The sequence below is a fragment of the Eublepharis macularius genome, chromosome 5, assembly GCF_028583425.1.
Source record: "Eublepharis macularius isolate TG4126 chromosome 5, MPM_Emac_v1.0, whole genome shotgun sequence".
NCBI classification, from domain to species: Eukaryota; Metazoa; Chordata; class Lepidosauria; order Squamata; family Eublepharidae; genus Eublepharis; species Eublepharis macularius.
The window spans coordinates 111,042,690-111,061,109 of record NC_072794.1 but is presented as its reverse complement, the minus strand read 5'-3'; the positions used below and the strand labels follow the sequence as shown (position 1 = coordinate 111,061,109).

At 41.8% G+C, this 18,420-nt stretch overlaps 1 protein-coding gene across 1 annotated transcript; it reads right to left on the bottom strand.

Annotated features, from left to right (window-relative positions):
- Positions 1–10,752: 10,752 nt before the first annotated feature.
- On the bottom strand, positions 10,753–17,403 carry LOC129331202 (acidic mammalian chitinase-like). The gene is made up of 9 exons (XM_054981612.1): positions 17,191–17,403; positions 16,859–16,915; positions 15,507–15,672; positions 14,788–14,906; positions 14,397–14,520; positions 14,109–14,291; positions 13,101–13,217; positions 12,701–12,836; positions 10,753–11,154 (listed from the first exon to the last, which is right to left on the bottom strand). Exons 1-9 carry the CDS (start codon positions 17,268–17,270, stop codon positions 10,871–10,873), a joined length of 1,266 nt encoding a protein of 421 aa, XP_054837587.1. The 5' UTR covers positions 17,271–17,403; the 3' UTR covers positions 10,753–10,870.
- Positions 17,404–18,420: the final 1,017 nt, after the last annotated feature.

The window sequence follows — 18,420 nt, the reverse complement described above, 5'->3', positions numbered from 1 at the left end:
ACTCATTTAACTTTTGCCCTAGGTGCCATAGAGGAGGTTGGGGTAAGTGTGTGGGTGGGGCCGGTGGTAACTTCCCGCAGCAAGCTGGATAAGGGCCCAGCCCAATAAAACTAAGGGAACTTAAGTACCTCTTGGATGGTTATCCTAAGCGTGAGGACACTTTGTTCGTGTTCAATGGGTTTAACTGTGGGTTCAGGATTCCTTTCCAGGGACCTTGGACTCCTTTCATGGCAGCCAATCTCCGATCAGTGGCAGGTATGGAAGGGATTGTTAGGGAAAAGACTGTTGGGACACTGTTCATTATCTGGGTGCCTTTTTCCTTTTCAAGGGGCCTTCATTAACCTAGCAGGGCAATTGGTGGTCCAACTGACCCGGGGCCCTGCTGAGTTGGACACGGTCCACAAAACCTCCAGGCTGCCACTGGAAAAGCTAGCCAACCTCAGGGTGCGGTTTGTCTCATTTAATGAGTGGCATAGAGTATCTCTGATTGAGTTGCAGCAGCTTGTAAGACACTTAAACTTTGTTTTTAGGTGGTGGTTCCTGAACGGGCTTTCTTAAGGTGCCTCTGTGATGCCATGGACAAATTAAGGCTTCCCCATCACAGGCTCAGGATGGATGTTCAGGATGGATGCTAGATTCAGGGAGGAACTTGGGAGGAACTTATGGTTTGGGAGGAATTTTACAGGAATTCAATTGCATTTCCTTTTGAGGGGCAATCTTTTGCTGGAAGCGGAGTTGCATGGGCACTCTGATGCCTCCTGCTCTCTTGGATTTGGGGTGTTCTGAGGGCACTGGTGTGCCGAGCAGTGGCTATCAGATTGGGTTGAGTAGGGCCTCAGGGGACGAGACCTTGCCAAGCATACCGTGCACTTCTGGTGTGCCACATTGTGTTCATAACCAAGCATGTCCCAGGGTGGGATAGCACCAATGTTCCCTCTAAGCTGTGCAGTGTTGTGAGCTAAAAATCTACTTCATGAGCCAAAACAACAACTTTTATTAAAGTTTTGAGTGTGCCTCCTTTTTTAAAAAAAATTATTTCTGTCTACAAACATACAAAACATACAAACACAACAAACAAACTACAAACTAATGTGTATTGTTTCTCGCTTAGAAGCAACAATTCAAGCAGTCATTCATACATGGATTCTAAATATCAAACTAAATTACCCTTCAGGTAAAGTTATTAATACTTCTCCTTCCTAACTGTTTGATATATAAATATATCTGAGAACATGTCCTAGGGTCTGTATCCCATCCTGGGCATATGTTAGCCTTCTCTATTCCAACAAGATTGCAGCAGATAGGTGGAGAGATTTACAGTATAGACCTGTACTAAATTACTCCAATCTAAGCCCATTGATTTCTAGCTTCTGTAGAATCCAAAACCAAAAACCATGTAATACATTTTGATTACAATCAAAACAAATTAACAATAAAAACTAGTTGTCCAAGACCATCTAGTGTCATTAAGTGAAAGGACCACAAAATCAGAGTGTACTTCTGTATAAAAATGGATATGTTCATGCTGATTGTAAAGGGGTAGCTGTGTTAGTCCATTGCTGAAAAATAAAGCAGACACCCAGCGGCTTAAAGACTAGCACTTTTTTTTCAAGATGAGCTTTTGTGAATCAGTGCTGACTTCTTCAGATATGTATGGAAATCAACCTGAGAATCATTCTTATGTTTTCTTTTTCCCACATAATGAATCTGCACTTGAAAGACTCATGACAGAATTCATCCTTGATCTTAATCCCTGCATCGTCCAACCTGCCCCATAAGAAGGATTCTAAGTTTGATTTCTGCATCTGAAGAAGTGAGCAGTGACTTGCAAAAGCTGATACTGAAATAAAAGTCTTTAAGGTGCCACTGGACTTCTGTTTTACATTTCTGGCTTTCTTGTGGTTCAGGTGCGATTCTGACTGTGGATTTCTCAGCTCAGGCAGTTAGCCAATACCCTGTACAAGCACCTGGAAATCTGAAATTTGGGACAATTGTGCTTTAGACAATTACAAAATACATAAAAGCTGTCTAAATGCAGTATCTTTCTCATAAACTTCTATTATTCTCCATGTCACAAAGAAAATGTGGTTCATCTACCCCTTTCATTTTAGACAGAAGCTCAGGAATGGCAAACCTGGCACCTTAGTAACTTTGTGCATGCAACTTAAATAGCCTGAAGTCCATTTGCCAGTTTTCTGGGGCAAATAAACAAGATCTGTACAGTGTTGCAGCTCAAAGGGCTAGGACATGCAAATACAGAATTGCAAGCTTTGTTTTTTCTTTAGAATATTTATATACCACCTGTACAGAGAGCTGCTTGAGGTGGCTCACAAACAGAAAACAACATAATTTTTAAGAAGTCAGGATGATAGGAGGAAATGTTTCCAGAATGCTTCAATCCATCATCATTAGGATCAGGGCTTTTTTTCAGCTGGAACGTGGTGGAACGGAGTTCCAGAACCTCTTGAAAATAGTCACATGGCTGGTGGCCACACCCCCTGATCTCCGGACAGAGGGGAGTTTAGATCACAGCATGGAGGGCAATCTAAACTCCCCTCTGTCTGGAGATTAGGGGCGGGGCCACCAGCCATGTGACCATTTTCTCCGAGGGCAACCCACTGAGTTCCACCACCTCTTTTCCCAGAAAAAAAGCCCTGATTAGGTTGAAAGCCAGTTAACATGAACAAGATCAAAACCTAAACCTGTGGAGTTGGCCAGTAACCTCTGGTTTTGAATAAAGTGAAAGAGGAGACTTTGTGGCACCAAAAGAGTTTCAGTTTGATAGCTATCTTGGTCCTCAGTAGAACAGCAGGATCGGAGTCCAGTAGCACCTTAGAGACCAACAAGATTTTCAGGGTATAAGCTTTTGAGAATTCAAGTTCCCTTTTTCTTTATATCTGAAGAAGAGAGCTTTGACTCTGGAAAGCTCCTATTCTGAAAATCTTGTTGGTCTTGAAGGTGCCATTGGACTCAAACCCTGCAAAATCTTCCAGGCTTCCTGTTTAATTCTGCGCCTACAGACTCACCTGTGAACAAGGAAGCCTTCCCTTGGCTTCTGCTGCAGGAAAGAAGGCAAATCAGGCACAGCTGCCCTTGGAGGCTCACTTTAGCATCAGATCCAGATTTGGGGGTGGGAGCAAAGAAGGGCTGTGAGCCTGTGAGCCTGCAAATATGAAGGTGGCTTAAAAAGGGAAAATGTGAGAGCCAAGTTGGAGCCAGCCCCAAAGCGGTAAAATAAACCCCCAACAGCACGATCCTATGCAGAGTTACTCTGGTCTATGCCCATTGATTTCATTTTAGATGGAGACGTTCAGCTTACCAAGACAAGGCAGCCAGATCCTGTTCTTGGCCGACTCTGCATTTCAAGCTGTAAAAGCCACTTTGGAAGAGCCCTCAAAAAGGAAGCCTCGTCAATGGCAAAGAATCAGATTCCTTCAGCACCACAATGGTCTTCTCCTCCTCATCTGGCCATCAGTGGGCACGATGAGCATCTGCCCCAGCCCTCTGGCCTCCTTGCCCAGCCAGGAAGGAAGGAGAGAAGTGGGACAAGGCTCCATCTCTGCTCCATCCCCCTATTGGTCCTACCTGCTGGCCCCAGCTGAGTGGAGGGTGGAGCTGTCTGAGAGTTAATACCTGTGAGCAGAGGAGTCAGAATCTGTGAGCAATTGCTCACGTGCTCACATTAGCGGGAACACTGGATAGCACCTAGGCAGTCATGTTCGGCTGAGGGCTAGGGGCTTAGTGGTATCTCTATTAGGTGACAGCAATGCATTTACCAGCAGAGCCCACGGGTTTGCAGTAACCATTGGGAATGTCCGCATTAGGGAAGAAGTTAGAGGGTTGGTCCCAAGAGGCAGCCAGACCCCGAGAGGCAGCCAGACCAAGACATAATAGGGAGCCTATTACTCCAGCCGTCCAGTGTGCTGCTCTGGTCCTGGGGTTGACTCTAGTTCAGGCAGCTGCGCGGACAGCCTTTGGGGGGGGCACGTAGGATAAGTGAATGGATGGCCCATCCTCTCAAGGATGAGTCAGGTAGGGCCTTACTGGCCTAGGACATAAAAGGTGTGTGGATGATAATGCTACTTTAAGGATTAGACATTCTAGGATGGATCAGTTACAGTTGGGGTATGTTATCCAGCTGGGTCCATGTGCGGATATAGAGTGGTGCCCGGTATCGGTGCTGAAGTAGTATATTGCACTTTAAGGGGAAGATGAGGGGTTATAGTTTTGTCACATTGATGGAGCCCCCCCCCCCTTGACTAGGCACCAGTGTGGGACAGTCATTCAATGGGCTCTGACAAAATTGAGTCTGCAGAATGTTAAAAGTGGCACGCATTCCTTCCAGATTGAGGCAACCTTGAGAGCTGCAGCCATGTGTTATTAGGTTATTCAGTGGATGGGCCAGTGGAGGTCCAAGGCTTATCAGTCTACATTTGCCCACTGGGTGCTGGGAACCTCAACTGACTTTTTTTTTGTTTAGGTGCTGTGTTTCACTGGGGAAAGCTGCAGATCCTTATATGCGTACACAGCATGGTTTTTGGGTGGCCCACCAAGCCAAGAGGACAGCAATCAGGTCCCAGCTTGGGCTAAGTGAGTGGGCTACGGTTGAGTGGCAGGGCTGACGAGGCCTAAGGTGGCCAGGGCTGCTGCCTTTGCTGTTTGAGGGGAGGAGTGGTCCTCCGCCTGACATATTAGTCATTCACCTGTGAGGTAATGACCTGGGCTTGTAAAGGGTATGGCCCCTTGCTTTGCAGGCGCAGGCTGACTTGCAGTGGATTAGCAAGCAGTGGCCTAGCGTCTTAACTATTTGGTTGGAGATAGTTCAGTTAGCTTGGGGAAATGGGCTGGACATTTATCTTCCCCATCTCAGGCTTAAGGCCTGCTTGGCCAACCTCTACCGAGGTGATGGGGGCCACCTTTTGGTGGCGGGCAACAACATATATATATATATTTAGATATTTAGATAACCTGAGGCAAGGGCTACGGCTTACAGTAAGTCACCTGTGGGGTGCAAAGGCCTGAGCAGAGGCTCGGCCTTAGCGTTGGCAGGATTTAGTTGGGGGGATGTTAGCGGGACGGTGAGTACCCTTGGCACATCCCCATTGGTGGGGATGTTAGGGGCCTGTCAGGATCAGCTGGCATGCTTGGCGGCAGCCAGTTGAGAGGGCAGGCTGTCTGGTGGGATCTCCTGGACAAGTCCTTCCCTCATGCTCTGCGGCGGAGGTGCTTGGATCTTTAAGGGGAAAACCATCCACCAGGCCGGCTGGATCCCAGCCGTGCATGTGAATGGCTCGCATCCAGGGCAGCGGGTCTCACCCAGACAGGTCAAGGCGGGGTCCAGGGGAGTGACCCCAGGGCTTGACCTGTACCGCTGGTTAGACCCTTGCCAGGGTTTTTTAGTTGTTGCAGTTCATGTTGTTGCCTAAATAAAAGTGGATCTTTATTACCCAAGCCTTGTGTCTGCCTCTTATTCTGACTGGGGGGGGTGCAAATTCATATGATAATACAAAAAATGTTGAAGATCAATATACAATTTAAACCAGAAGCCTTTTTGTTGGGATTAATGGATAAACAGTTGGAAAATAAACATGGTATCTTATTTCTGTGACCATGGCAGCTAGGCTTTTATATGCGCAAAAATGGAAAAGTACAGTATTTTCTTCAATCGAGGACTGGATTGTGAAAATGATGGAGTTAGTGGAGATGGCTAAACTTACAGCTCTGATCAGAGATAAAACATTGTCTACTTTTATGGTTAACTGGAAACCCCTTCAAAAAGAGTCCAGTAGGGGGTGTGGTGAGGGTACCTTCGGGGCCAGACGCGTGCTGAGAGAGTTCTGTCCCTCCTGACTCCCAAACCTTCATTAAAAAGCACACAACAAAACAGAATTGACAAAAAAATATGCATAAGCTGTCACAAAAAAAGAGGAAAAACAACTCCAAAGTGACAAGGAACCTACAGACGTTCTTTTCAACTGTTAAAGAGCCGGTGCTAGCAGACAGTAGCAGGGAAGAAACATCCAAAATGGCGGACGATCTTTTTAACGACGCCACAGAAAGGGTAGATCAAAACGAAATAGCTTTAAACCCACAGCTAGCAAAACAGAGACAGGACGTTATTCTGCATATGACTAATCAGCATATGACTCAACAGCTTGCCGAAATAAAGCTTGACTTGCAAACTGTTAAGCAAAAAGCCGAGAAAGCTTTAGACTCTAGTTTGCAGTCTCAGAAGGATGTAATTGTTATGCAAAGAACAATTGGAATTCAACAGGACAGAATCCTTAAGTTTGAGGTTGCAGCCAGGAAAAATTGCCTTAAGCTAAGGGGGCTTGATGTATCAAGTACCCATAATGAAGATCTCACAATGCTCCTTTCAAAGTGGCTTGCAAAATATTTTAAACTGGAAAATGAAACAGCCCCGTCCATAACTAATGCTTACTGACTTGGCAGAATACTACAAGCTAAAAGTAAAATGACTCCAAGAGACATTATTATTGAAATACCAAATCAAAGCATAAGAAGGAAAATATTGGAAGAAGCAAGATTAAAAAGATCAATACCATATGAAGGCATGCCAGTCTATGTATTTGTGGCTCTCCCAAAAGAAGCTCTTGCTAAAAGAAAAGAATTCAAGCCTATAACTGAAGTGCTACAAAAGACCAATACTCGCTATAAATGGCTAAACTATACTAAGCTTTTGGTGATATATTGTGGAAAGCATTATGTTGCTACAGACACAGACACAGGAATGGATCTTTTAAATTCTATTGAACTGGAAATTCCTATGGAAAGAGAAATGAATAAATCCAATCAGAAAAGGAAATCAATTGACCTGCTTTCACCACAGAAAGGAAGCAAGATTCCTATCAGACATATTTGATGTTCCCTTTTATGCCTGCAAGAACTTTAGGAAGAAGTTTAAGCATATTTTTTATATAAATATAGTTCGTTGTAATACCCACTGATTGCCTTAAAACAAATGAAGGTTTGGGGGAAGGAAAGTTACAGTCCTCTCAGCATAGCTCCCCCTGTTTTATAGCTCTACCTTTTTTGGGGGGTGGTTTAAGTAGTGTACCCAAAATTGGTGTTAAGTAACACACTAATTCAGTAGAGCTATACATATAGCTAATAGATATTAACATATTAAGATTATATACTTTAATTATCAATCAAGATGCAAGGTTTACTTTTATACAAAGGGATAGTAAGGGTTAGGGAGGGGGAGGGTAGGTGGTTTAGGAAGTACATAATTAGTATTATAATTCAATCAATAAACATCTGAATAAAATATTTACAAGTTAAGTGGTTAAAGTAGATTTAAAAGAGTAAAGAGGTAAAAAGATTGGCTTAAATATAAATCATTGTTGATATTGTTAACAGTCAAAGAAAACATAGAAATTTAATTTGGGAAAAATAAACAATGATCTGTATAATAAGGAATATTTTTTTAAAATATGCCATTCATCTATTTGTTAAATCTATCTTCAGATGTAATGTTGAAAAGTTCTCTCATCATTGTTATGGTTATAATACTATTGTTAAATGTTAGTTTATTTGCTTAATACTAATAAAATTATTTTTTTTAAAAAGAGTCCAGTAGCACCTTTAAGACTAACCAACTTTATTGTAGCATAAGCTTTCGAGAATCACAGTTCTCTTCGTCAGATGCATGGAGGGCAAGAAGAAACTGGTCAGATATATAGGTGGAGAGGGGAGGGCGGAGTAGATGCAAACAGTAGCTTCTGATATGGAGATCAGTTTGCTTCTGTTAAGGAAGTCAGTTACTTCTGATAATGGGGTAACCATTCATAGTCTCTATTCAGTCCCAGCTTGACTGAGTCAAATTTACATATGAATTCCAATTCAGCAGCTTCTCGCTGGATTTTGTTTTTGAAAGGTTTCTGTTGAACTACAGTGACCTTTAAGTCCTTGATGGAATGTCCTGGTAGATTGAAGTGTTCTCCCACTGGTTTCTGGATGTTGCCATTTTTAATGTCAGATTTGTGTCCATTTATTCTTTTGCTCAGAGATTGGCTGGTTTGTCCAATGTACAGAGCAGATAGACATTGTTGGCACATGATGAGGGCATATATCACATTGGAGGATGAGCAGCTGTAAGAGCCAGAGACAGTGTAGTTGACGCCATTGGGTCCTGTAATTGTATTCCCTGGGTAGATATAAGGGCAGAGCTGGCATCTCGGTCTGTTGCAGGGCCTGGTACCTGTGCTGGTGACTCTGCTAGCCGATTCATGATTGTAAGTGAGAAGTCGTTTCAGGTTGGGGGGCTGTCTGTAGGCAAGGAGAGGTCTTCCACCCAGGGCTTCTGAGAGAGAGGCATCATTTTCCAGGATGGGTTGTAGATCACTGATGATACATTAGATGGGTTTGAGCTGGGAACTATAGGTGACAACCAGTGGTGTTCTGTTGTTAGTTCCTTTAGGTTTGTCCTGGAGCAGGCTGTTTCTGGGTACTAGTCTGGCCCTGTCGATTTGTTTCCTCACTTCATTTGGTGGGTACTGTAGTCCCAAAAATGCTTGTTGTAAATCTCTTAAGTGGGAAACCCCTGGAAACCCCTTATTGACTTTCTGCATGAGACGAGGAAAAATGAACTGTTGATTTGTGGTTTTGATTTTTAAGAAGATAAATTTGGGGAAAATAAATAGAAGGGGGCAGTATTGAAAAGGTAGATTCTGAAGATATTAAAACTAAAAGTATGTTTGCTAAAATATGATCAATGTTGTAGAGAAAAATGAGAAATGAAATATGTATTATTTTTCTTTATTATTTTCAATCTTTGTTTTTATTTTCTCTATTCTTTTTTCTTTACTTTTTTCTATTTCTCTGCCCTTTATACTGGGCTTTTAATCTTACTAAAAAAATAAAAATTTCCTATGTGTGTGTGTGTATGTATGTATGTATGTATGTATGTATGTATGTATGTATGTATGTATGTATTTAAAAAAATTGGGTTTGTTAAAAAATTGGGTTTGTTAAAATTGGGTTTGTTAAAAAACAAACCCCCCTCCAGTGTTTTGTTTTTTAAGTTTTTCAGATTTTCTGCAAACCTGCGGTATTTTTTCAGGTTTGTAGGCAGTTCTGTCTTGTCTGTTCTCAGCCCCAATATTTGAATTTAAGTATCCTCAGAATTCGCTGGTTTGATAATTAGATACGTGGACAAGTGTGGGATACGCAAGGACTTGTAGAGACAACTCATTTTCCCTTCCCCACTATTCCTTCTTTTCCTTCCCTGAAAGGCCCCACATCCTACTTCCTTCTTCTCAACCATCAGACAACCTACCTTTATCTACACACACACACACACACACACACACTTTCTTCCCCCAGGCAGCCTCTCCCTGAAAAAACTCTTGGCAGGTAGGGAACCCTCAAGGACTTGTTGGGAAAACGTATTCCTCCTTGTATTCCCTTCCCCATGCTATTTCATCTTTCTCTCTTCCTGGCAACCTCTATGACCTCCTTTCTTGTCTCCTTCTCACCCACCAGCCTGCCTACCTTTCATCTACTCCCCACCTTCAGCTATATTTATTTACATTATTTAAATGCCACCTTTCTTCACAATGGGGATTCTTAAGTCATTCTCCTCCCCTTTACCTTCACAAGAACCCTGTGAAATGGGCTAGGCTGAGAGCATTTGACTGGTCCAAGGTCACCCAGTTTCCACAGCAGAGTAGGATTCAAACCTGGTTCTCCCAGAGCCTAGTCTGAAACTCTAAACACTACATTGCACTAATTTGCATTGGGTGGCAGCTGTTGAACTATATAAGCAGCCAGTCCTGGGTGAGTAATGCAAGTCACATTGTAGCAAGTTGCTTGGTGGTTGCTGCTGGGCCTGGCCTCCATGAGTCTTCCCTCAAAGGCCAAAACAGCCTTGGAAAGTGCCCTGTTCCCTATTCCCTGCCCCTCCCTCTGCTTTTCCTGACAGAAACCAAATCTTAAACTCTGGCAGTACTGTTGTGGTTGTCTAGTAACAGCAACAGGTGGTATTTGTTTTTGCTACAGGTGCAGCTTCATTAATTTGAGGAGTTTTATCCCCTAGATTTTTCTGCAGATCTGGAGCTTTTCTCAGGTTTGTAGAAAGACATGTCAGTCTGTGGTCCCAGTCTCTAGATTTAAATATCCACAGATTGGGCCATGTTGAAAATTAGATACAGGGACAAACTACAAGAGACAAATTACATGAGGAGGAGCACATGAAGGGAGTTGCAATGTTAGCCGCAAAGCTGAGTTTTAAAAGAGATTGGCTTTGTTAATTTCCCATCTCTACAGAGCCAGGGAGATTCTTGCTCAGAGGGTTTGTGAATTTCCTCTTTGCCTCCCAAAGGCTCTGTCAGTTTCACTTCCCCCTTTAAGAGGCAAAGAAGAAATAAACAAACCTTCTGAGCAACCATCCCCCTGGCTCTGTAGAGAGGGGAAATGGACAAAGCCTTCCAATCTCTTTTAAAACTCAGCTTCCCGGCTAACAGCGCAACTCCCTTCACATGTTCCTCCTCGTGTAATTCACCTCTTGTAGCTTAGCTCATAGTGATGATTATGATTCTGCTCAGGACATTGTGCAATAATTAAAGCTGAATAAGCAGATTTAAAATTGAACCTTTTTGACTCAGCACTTTTTAGTCACATTACTGTGATGAAATCAGCCTAATGTATCTCTGATCATGTTAAATATAAATATAAATAAAAGGACACCCAGCTGATATGTTATAGAGAAAGAAGTCAGCACAAACATGATTTAGTCATGCCTCCTGGATTTTATTTGAAAGGAAAAAGGAAGGGGAGGGGGTCTGCTGTGCATCAAAGGGCAACATCATTTTAATCATCTCTCTTTGTTGGAAACCATCTCTTAATATTAAGGGAAATTGCAGCACTTACAGCTGTCATCAAACACCAATCCAGGAGCACAGCTAAAGCTGTAAGTGGCCTTGTTGAAACACATATAGAATTTGTTTTTGTCTTTTGGGTCAGCATAGATACCATCCTGTTTGTTGTCACAAAACTTCTCTCGCGAGGGCTCCACAGTTGTAGTCGTAGTTGTAGTGTCTGTATGGCCAGGCGTTGTAGGAGGAACAGGCGTTGTAGTAGTTTCAGGTGGAGTTGGAGTAATTCCATTAGGGCAATTTGGCACAATGGGGTCTGTGTGAATATTGAACAATACAGTGAAATCACTGCATTCATGCAATATCATGCTAGATGGCTTTCAACATCTTTAATCGAAACTTCAGAGTGCCAACATACTCCACAGGTGCCAATTCATCGATTCCATTGAGGTTTTATAAATATGGCAGAAGTATTAATTGCTTATATACACTACATTGTCATCTAATGAACACTGAAATATATGAAACAGCAGAAACAAGTATCAGAAGCTACAACTAGGCACAAAAACCTTGCAAGTATCCACAGCACATGCCCCTCACCACTACCACATGTGGTGCAAACTGCGCTGCTGCATAAAGTGTGAATTCTAAGCCAAGTGATCTCAGAACTGCAAATTAAATTTGCAGTTTTGAAATCTCCACTTCTGGCACATGCTTTCCAGCATGCTTCCCTCTTCCATACAGAAGTGGTGGCATGGTCAATATGACTTTTACATTTATTTAGATCCCATCCCTGGTCATATGATTGCATCCATTTAGTCATCCCACATTGAAATCCTCAGGATTTCATCAACGTAGCCCAGTTCAGAAATACAGTAGACACCAAGAGTCTTTGAAGAAGAGCCCTGTCCTGCCACTTATGTATAATGGCAGCTTCAACATGGGAATTCTTCTTCACACGGGCAGTTGAAAACCCATCCAGATGACATAATGCTCAATGTGGGCACAACTCAGACTGGTTTCCATTCTACCCCCGTGGCACCGGGAAAAATAAAAACCTAATTTTCCACAGTTCAAATATGCAGGGTGGAATCTCCATGCAGATATTCTACCCCAGTATGAATACTACATAGTATTCATAGTATCAGCTCAGCGTTCAAATGGTGTGGGGCAGCTTGCTGCCATATACCATTAACTGTGCAATAGAAGAAAGGGGTCACAATTGTTCCTTCACCATGTGATGATTCTCACAGTCCTGTTAAATATCTGAAACAGGCCAAAGTTAAGCAGTGACTGTGAATTCCTCAAAAGCCCCTCAGCTGTCTGCAGCACCCAGATTGCAGTGAAATCATTTTCAGGAAAAAAAGGTCTAAAGAAATAATTGTTCTTATTATGAGAAGAATTAAGAGAAATGGAGCATAAAAGCCAAAAGGGCCTTTGCACCATTTCATCCTTGCAATACTCAGTAAGTCCATATGTGGCAGCTTAATACATGGCAAGTAACACCCTGGCAAATTAGTTAGGGCAGCAGTGCTAGGAACATGTCCCAACTGCAATGCAAAGATGTCAGTTATGTCCGTTTTCCTGAAACAGGACCTTAAAGTAAAGTGCTAGTTGATTATGAGTCTTGTTTGAGAATGCCAGTAGTTGCGTCAAAAGGTATATTATCATGATGTTGTCCTTGAACAGCAAAGTAAATATCACCATACACGAGTGGCAGCACTTTACTGATTCTCCTAGTGCTGCAATCCTAAGGACACTTTCCTGGGAGTAAGCACCACTGGATAGCATGGGGTTTACTTCTGAGTAGACCTGCTTAGGGCTTGCTCCCACAAACTTCCATCTCATTTATACCATCTCACCATTGGTTTCAAGAAGTCTCTTCAGCTCATTTATTAGAGGATATTTTCCTTCATTGCAGAAAGTGCCCAGGAAGTCATCCAGATCAATGGCCCAAACCATGGCTCCTCCAAAATTGTTCTCTTTCAGGTACTTGACCTAGCCAAAAATCATAAAGGAAAAATACTTCTGCATCTTTCTTTTCGAGCACACGTCTGTTGCTAAAACCAATTGTTTTATGAAGAGTGATGGTTCACACTTATACTAAATAGTATTTCAGCTCAAGCCCATATCATAAAGATTGATTTGGATGTTTCAGCATCATATTTGCAAATGTAACCTTTGATCAAATGCACAGTCTGATATTCAAACTCAAGCTAGTCCTAATACCACAAAACTGTTAACATTGGAAGAAAGTCTTACTTTATATTTGTAGCTGCAAATATCGTCATATCCAACCCATTCATTTCCACTGTAGGTATATGGGACTTTCTGGTCATCAATCCATTTTCGTGTGGCAGTTTTTAAGAACGTGCAAATCTGTGAAGCAAATCAAAAGGGATTTCCTTCTACAATTGTGAGTGCAAGAAGTAGTTAATGTGGATGCATCCTGGCCTCTGTTAAGTCTGCTTTATGCTTATTCAACTCTCTGAAACCAACAATTCCTGAACAAACTTTTGTTTAAATATGTGTTTCTCATGTCTTGTACCTCCTGACCATAGCAGGTCCCCTCTAAGGTCATATATTTTCAAAAGTGTGACCTGATATTCCTGGGGGAATAAAGGAGTAGCAAAGATTAGGAGAGCAAGGGTTTTGCTATACACATTAAATACATACTTTATATAATGGAGAAAAAGAAAATGCCAGCCCATGCCATAGGACCTTAATATACTGTGACTGAAATCTGGGTAACTGAAAGATGTACTAAAGACCTCCCGGAGGTGTGGGAGCAGTGGCATGTTGAATCCCCCTTCCCATGAAGAAATAATGGAATCAGTTGCAGCTACAAACACATTTACAATGGTTAATCAGTAACAATATATATATATATACAGTCCCTCATCATATCTACTGGGACCACTAGAAGGTACCTGAACCCTTATTTCAGAATTCAGACTTCCTTTTCTCCTCTTCCTCTCCTCTCCAGCTCCCTTTCTGTTTCTGCCTCTATTTCCCTTCCTCCTTTCCTTTCCTGGAAATTGTATAGCACTGTAAAAACACCTAGAACAATCCTCAAGCCTGGAAGTTTCAATCAATAGTGTTGTGCCATCAAATGTTCCTTTCAACTTGAGTAGCCTGAACCTTTGCCAACAAGCAGAATGGCAGGGATAGAGAGAGGAGAACAGCACCTTGAGGAGGCATTGTGGCTAGGTAAGTGACACAAAAGCCCTTTTGTGTTAACGGCTTTTGCCTGACAAACAAACTAAGTACCTCATAGTAGGCCCAGAAGCCTGCCTCACGGGTGTAAGGTCCAGCTGAGCCAGCCCCAGAGACAGGAGCACCAACATCGGTGTCTGAGGTAGTAAGTCTGAAGGTGCGTCCATAGGTGGGGAATCCCATAAGAAGCTTTGCAGCTGGGGCACCATTGTCCCTCCAGTACTTCATAGCATAATCCTGAGGAAATACAAGTTAGAAAAAAAATGATTAGTGCTCATTTGATTCACCAACCTCATGAAACATGCAGGGATTCTCTTTATAGGATCAAGATGATTTCCTTACACAATTGAAATACTTGAAATCACCCTGGTCTTTCGATCCCTCATACAAGGGGCTGTTGTGTCCCGTGACAGTATCCCAGCCTCCATGGAAGTCATACGTCATTACACTGATGAAATCTAGAAGTCTGGCATAAATGAAATAAAACAAAGCATATGATTTCATCTAGCTGAATGACACAGGAGATCTTTAAAAAATCCAGCAGTAACCTACAGTATGCCCAAGATTTGTATCAGTATCACTGATAGTTCTCTGCAAAATAAGGGCACTGATGTTTATTTGGCAGCAGTTTTATAGCCAATTTGCATAACAAATATATGATTGATAATGCATGAAATAACCAAATTCAATTTCAGCGCCTCCCCCCCCACAAGCTGAGCTCCATTCAACATACTTTCCTATTTCAGCAATTTCATATCCTGCATCAATAGTTCCTTTGCCAGCAGATACAGCCGCTGTGATCAAAAGCCTCTTCCCTTGACATTTATTGTTTTCAAAAGCAGCCAGCATTTCCTATGGAGAGATATGGAGAGTCATTTCAAATGTTCACCTTATTCTTCAGCATCCTGTGCACACACATTTTCATAGAAGCTTACTGCATCACTAATTGTGGATTCCCATAACATTCTGATACCATTTTTTCCAGCAGAAATTGTATTAGTCTTTAAAGTGCCACTGGACTGGATTTGCAAAAAACAGATTTGATCAGCACATAGATTTTCCAGATTTTCTGTGAACAATCTACGAGTAGTGGTAGAGTTTGGATTTCTGGATATGTGGCAATTGCAAGGGTTTCCCCCTGGTGTCCCACTCATTGCACCCTGTCATCATATCTTAGCTCATGGCTGCACTTTTTAACTAAGATCAGGTATGTGAATTTCCCCAGAACTCAAAACATGTTCTGCTTACAGAGAAATTTATTTTAGCTGCCACTGTTCTTTGGAAACAGTGTTGTTTGCCATACACTCTCAGGTGGCCATGCTTAATGCCTGACCATTTTTTGTTTAGAAGTCCTCTAGAAAAGGATGGTTTCAAGGATATTTTTGGGACCCATACTTTGCTGCACTGGTTAAGTACAGACAGCCCACCCTTACCATTGTTCTGGTTTCTCACCTGAATCAGGATGGTAAAGCGGTGTTTGTCTTCAGGAGGGCTGCCTCTGGATCCTGGGTATTCAAAGTCCAGGTCAATCCCATCAAACCCAAACTTACAGAGATATTCAATCACAGAAGTGATGAAGATCTTACGGTTGGCTTCTAAGGAAACCATTTCAGTGAACCTAGAATGACAAAATCCTTATTAAACAATCTCCCACGTGCCCTTATGTACTGTTATACTGCTTTTATGTGAGACCTATCTGCCACTAATATCATATATCCCCAATATCAGGGCTGTATATATTCTGTGATCACAAGAGCAGTAACAAATCATGGGCATGCTACAAGGTACCATTTACTCATTACTCAAGCTGCCACTTTTCTTTCCATGAATGGCTCCCATGCAGTTAGGGCAGCATTTAAATGTGGAAAGGAGTAATTGTATGGGTCTTTCCTACAGAGTCCACATGCGCCCTTCCCAACAGGATGCTGACTCAGGACCTGTGAAATCAGCCTGTTTGCATGCCTGGATCATTTATATTTTACTCCAGCGACGTGGCAACTGTGTATGGATAAGATACCTCCTCTACTACTTGGGTATTGTGTAAAGGTCAACCAGGATAGGTGGGAAAGTATGGAGAATGCCTTATGCTCAGAAGTCAGAGGGACAGCTGAGTGGGATTTCCAGTGATCAGGAAGGAGTTCAGTGCCCTGAGCAGCTCTCCTTGGCTGGGAGAGGCAGAATAAATTATGCAAAAGACACACATGTTTGCAAGTTTATTCACTGTACATAATTTATACGTCCCAGCATTTAAAGTGTTTAGAATGTTGGACTAGCACTGAGGACACCTGGGTTAAACCTCCCACTTTCCATGAACTTTACTTGGTGAGCCTGGGTCACCAATTCTCAGCCTAACCTGCCTCACAAAGCTGTTGTAAGGATAAAATGGACTGGAGGTGGGGGATAATATATGCCACCCTGAGCTCCTTGAAGGAAGGACAAGATAAAAAGCACACCAAATGAATAAACTTCTTGGCACATAACTGGGTTATCTTGGCACAGCATTGTCATTTGATTTTTCCATTTAGTACAGCATGTGCTTAGCCTACTTCCATTTAGTACAACATCTACATCCACTATCGTTACTTCAGTTGGCCTGACTCCTACTTTCTCAGTAGATTGTAAATCTAAGCCCTTCTCATCAGAAGTGCTATCACAGTAACTTCAGGTCTTTTCATCACATTTATAATTATCACCATGGCCTGAATCTATTTTCCAGTGTAGAAACTCCACTGGAGCAAGATCACAGCGTGGTGTCAAAACTGTTAAGCTGTTGGGGTTTGGGGGGGGGTGTTGGGAATACTCACTTCTGAGTGCCAAAATTCCAGCCTCCAATAGCTAGCAGAGTGACAAGATTGGGGTTGCTGTAAAACACAAGGAAAGACATATCAGTATAGACATTTGTCCTTGTTTCAATATTTAAAAAATCTGAAACACTGAGATTTTTTTTTAAGCTGCAGATATCCTTCACTAATATATAGAGGGCAATGATCACAAATCCCTCTAAAGGAAGATATCCCTCAAGAAACACGGAAATCACCATGAAAAAAAAGATCATACTACAAGAAATGAAAGTTCATTCAGGCATAACACACACATACATTTTCCAAAATATTCCAGCATGGAATATATTACTAACCTTTTTTTAAGTGCTTGAAATTCTGGGAAGAGTCTGTCTTCATCATTCCATTCGTATGGTGCAATCTTATTTTGATTCATAGTGGCAAAGGCATAGGTCAAATGAGTACAAAGATTTGGATCAATGTTGTTTGGAAAGAACTTGGCTGGTTCTGGTCTGTACTGAGACCAATTAGTGAAATAACATACAAGTTTGTAGGCAGAACCTGGCAACAGGTGGAGAAATCCATCAATGATAGAAATCAGAAAACTTCTCTTTAAAAAAAAATTCCTGTTAGATCAATTCTATTATATTAGATGTAGAAAAAGCAACCTGTTGTAGAGCAAATTGGTAATTATTAATTTCACTCAGTCATGACTCAAGTCTCCTTTTGTTGATTTTCACAGCTAGGTATTTTAAACGGTTACACAAGGCTAAACTTAAACATACACGAGGGCGCCATGTTGTCCAAACTGACAATCGCCATTTCTCAATGAACCATATGCATGACTTGGTTTTTACTCTTCACGTTTCACTGAATTTACTATGAAATAGACATGGCCAACCAGACAGCATCCTTCAACTCTGTGCAGCTCAAAATTTATGAGCTAGTGATTGGACAGAATGGAATCTGTGTAATGTATTTTCATTAACTACTGAGCTTATTGCCCTCATAGCTGTAAACATCATCATGAACCAGAGCATTTGCCAAACACTCCTAAAGCTAAAGGCAAATCAAAAGGAAGGTTTTCCAAAATCAGCTCATGAATGTATAATTTCAAGCTATGATACCACCTAGTTAGCTAAGAAACCAGCAGCTAGAAGTCATCTCACAAAGAATCATGTGGTAGGCCCTTGCTGTAAGTAGCAAGCACTCTCCGCCAGCTTGTATGGCAAACAATATGCATGCCCATCTGAACTGGTGACCAAGCTATGGTCCATTTTAAATGAAATTAATATTTTAAACATCTATAAAATACTTGAAGTTTTCTTAAAGCATATTTTGAATCCACCTGAAAGTTCTGCTACTGTACTTTCCCACATTTAAAAAACATACCACTTCAGTGCAAGTGTTACTGTCTATGCAATTTCTACCTGGATCCATATTCATTGCATTTCATATCATGAAATAAATTTTGAAGACCTAGTAAAAATAAGTTAACATACTGTCCTGAGAGCAAAAGAAGAAATAGATAAAAAGGTGCTGATTTATTGTTCCTTTTCTTTCCGTATTGGTAAGGAATCTTCTTA

Coding starts and splice junctions, on each gene's coding strand:
- LOC129331202 (XM_054981612.1), bottom strand. CDS start 17,270: ATGAATCAAAATAAGATTGCACCATACGAATGGAATGATGAAGACAGA. Junction 13,218..14,108: donor GCTTCTGGGCCTACTATGAG/GTACTTAGTTTG, acceptor TTTGCTTCACAG/ATTTGCACGTTCTTAAAAAC. Junction 12,837..13,100: donor TTTGCAGCTACAAATATAAA/GTAAGACTTTCT, acceptor ATTTTTGGCTAG/GTCAAGTACCTGAAAGAGAA.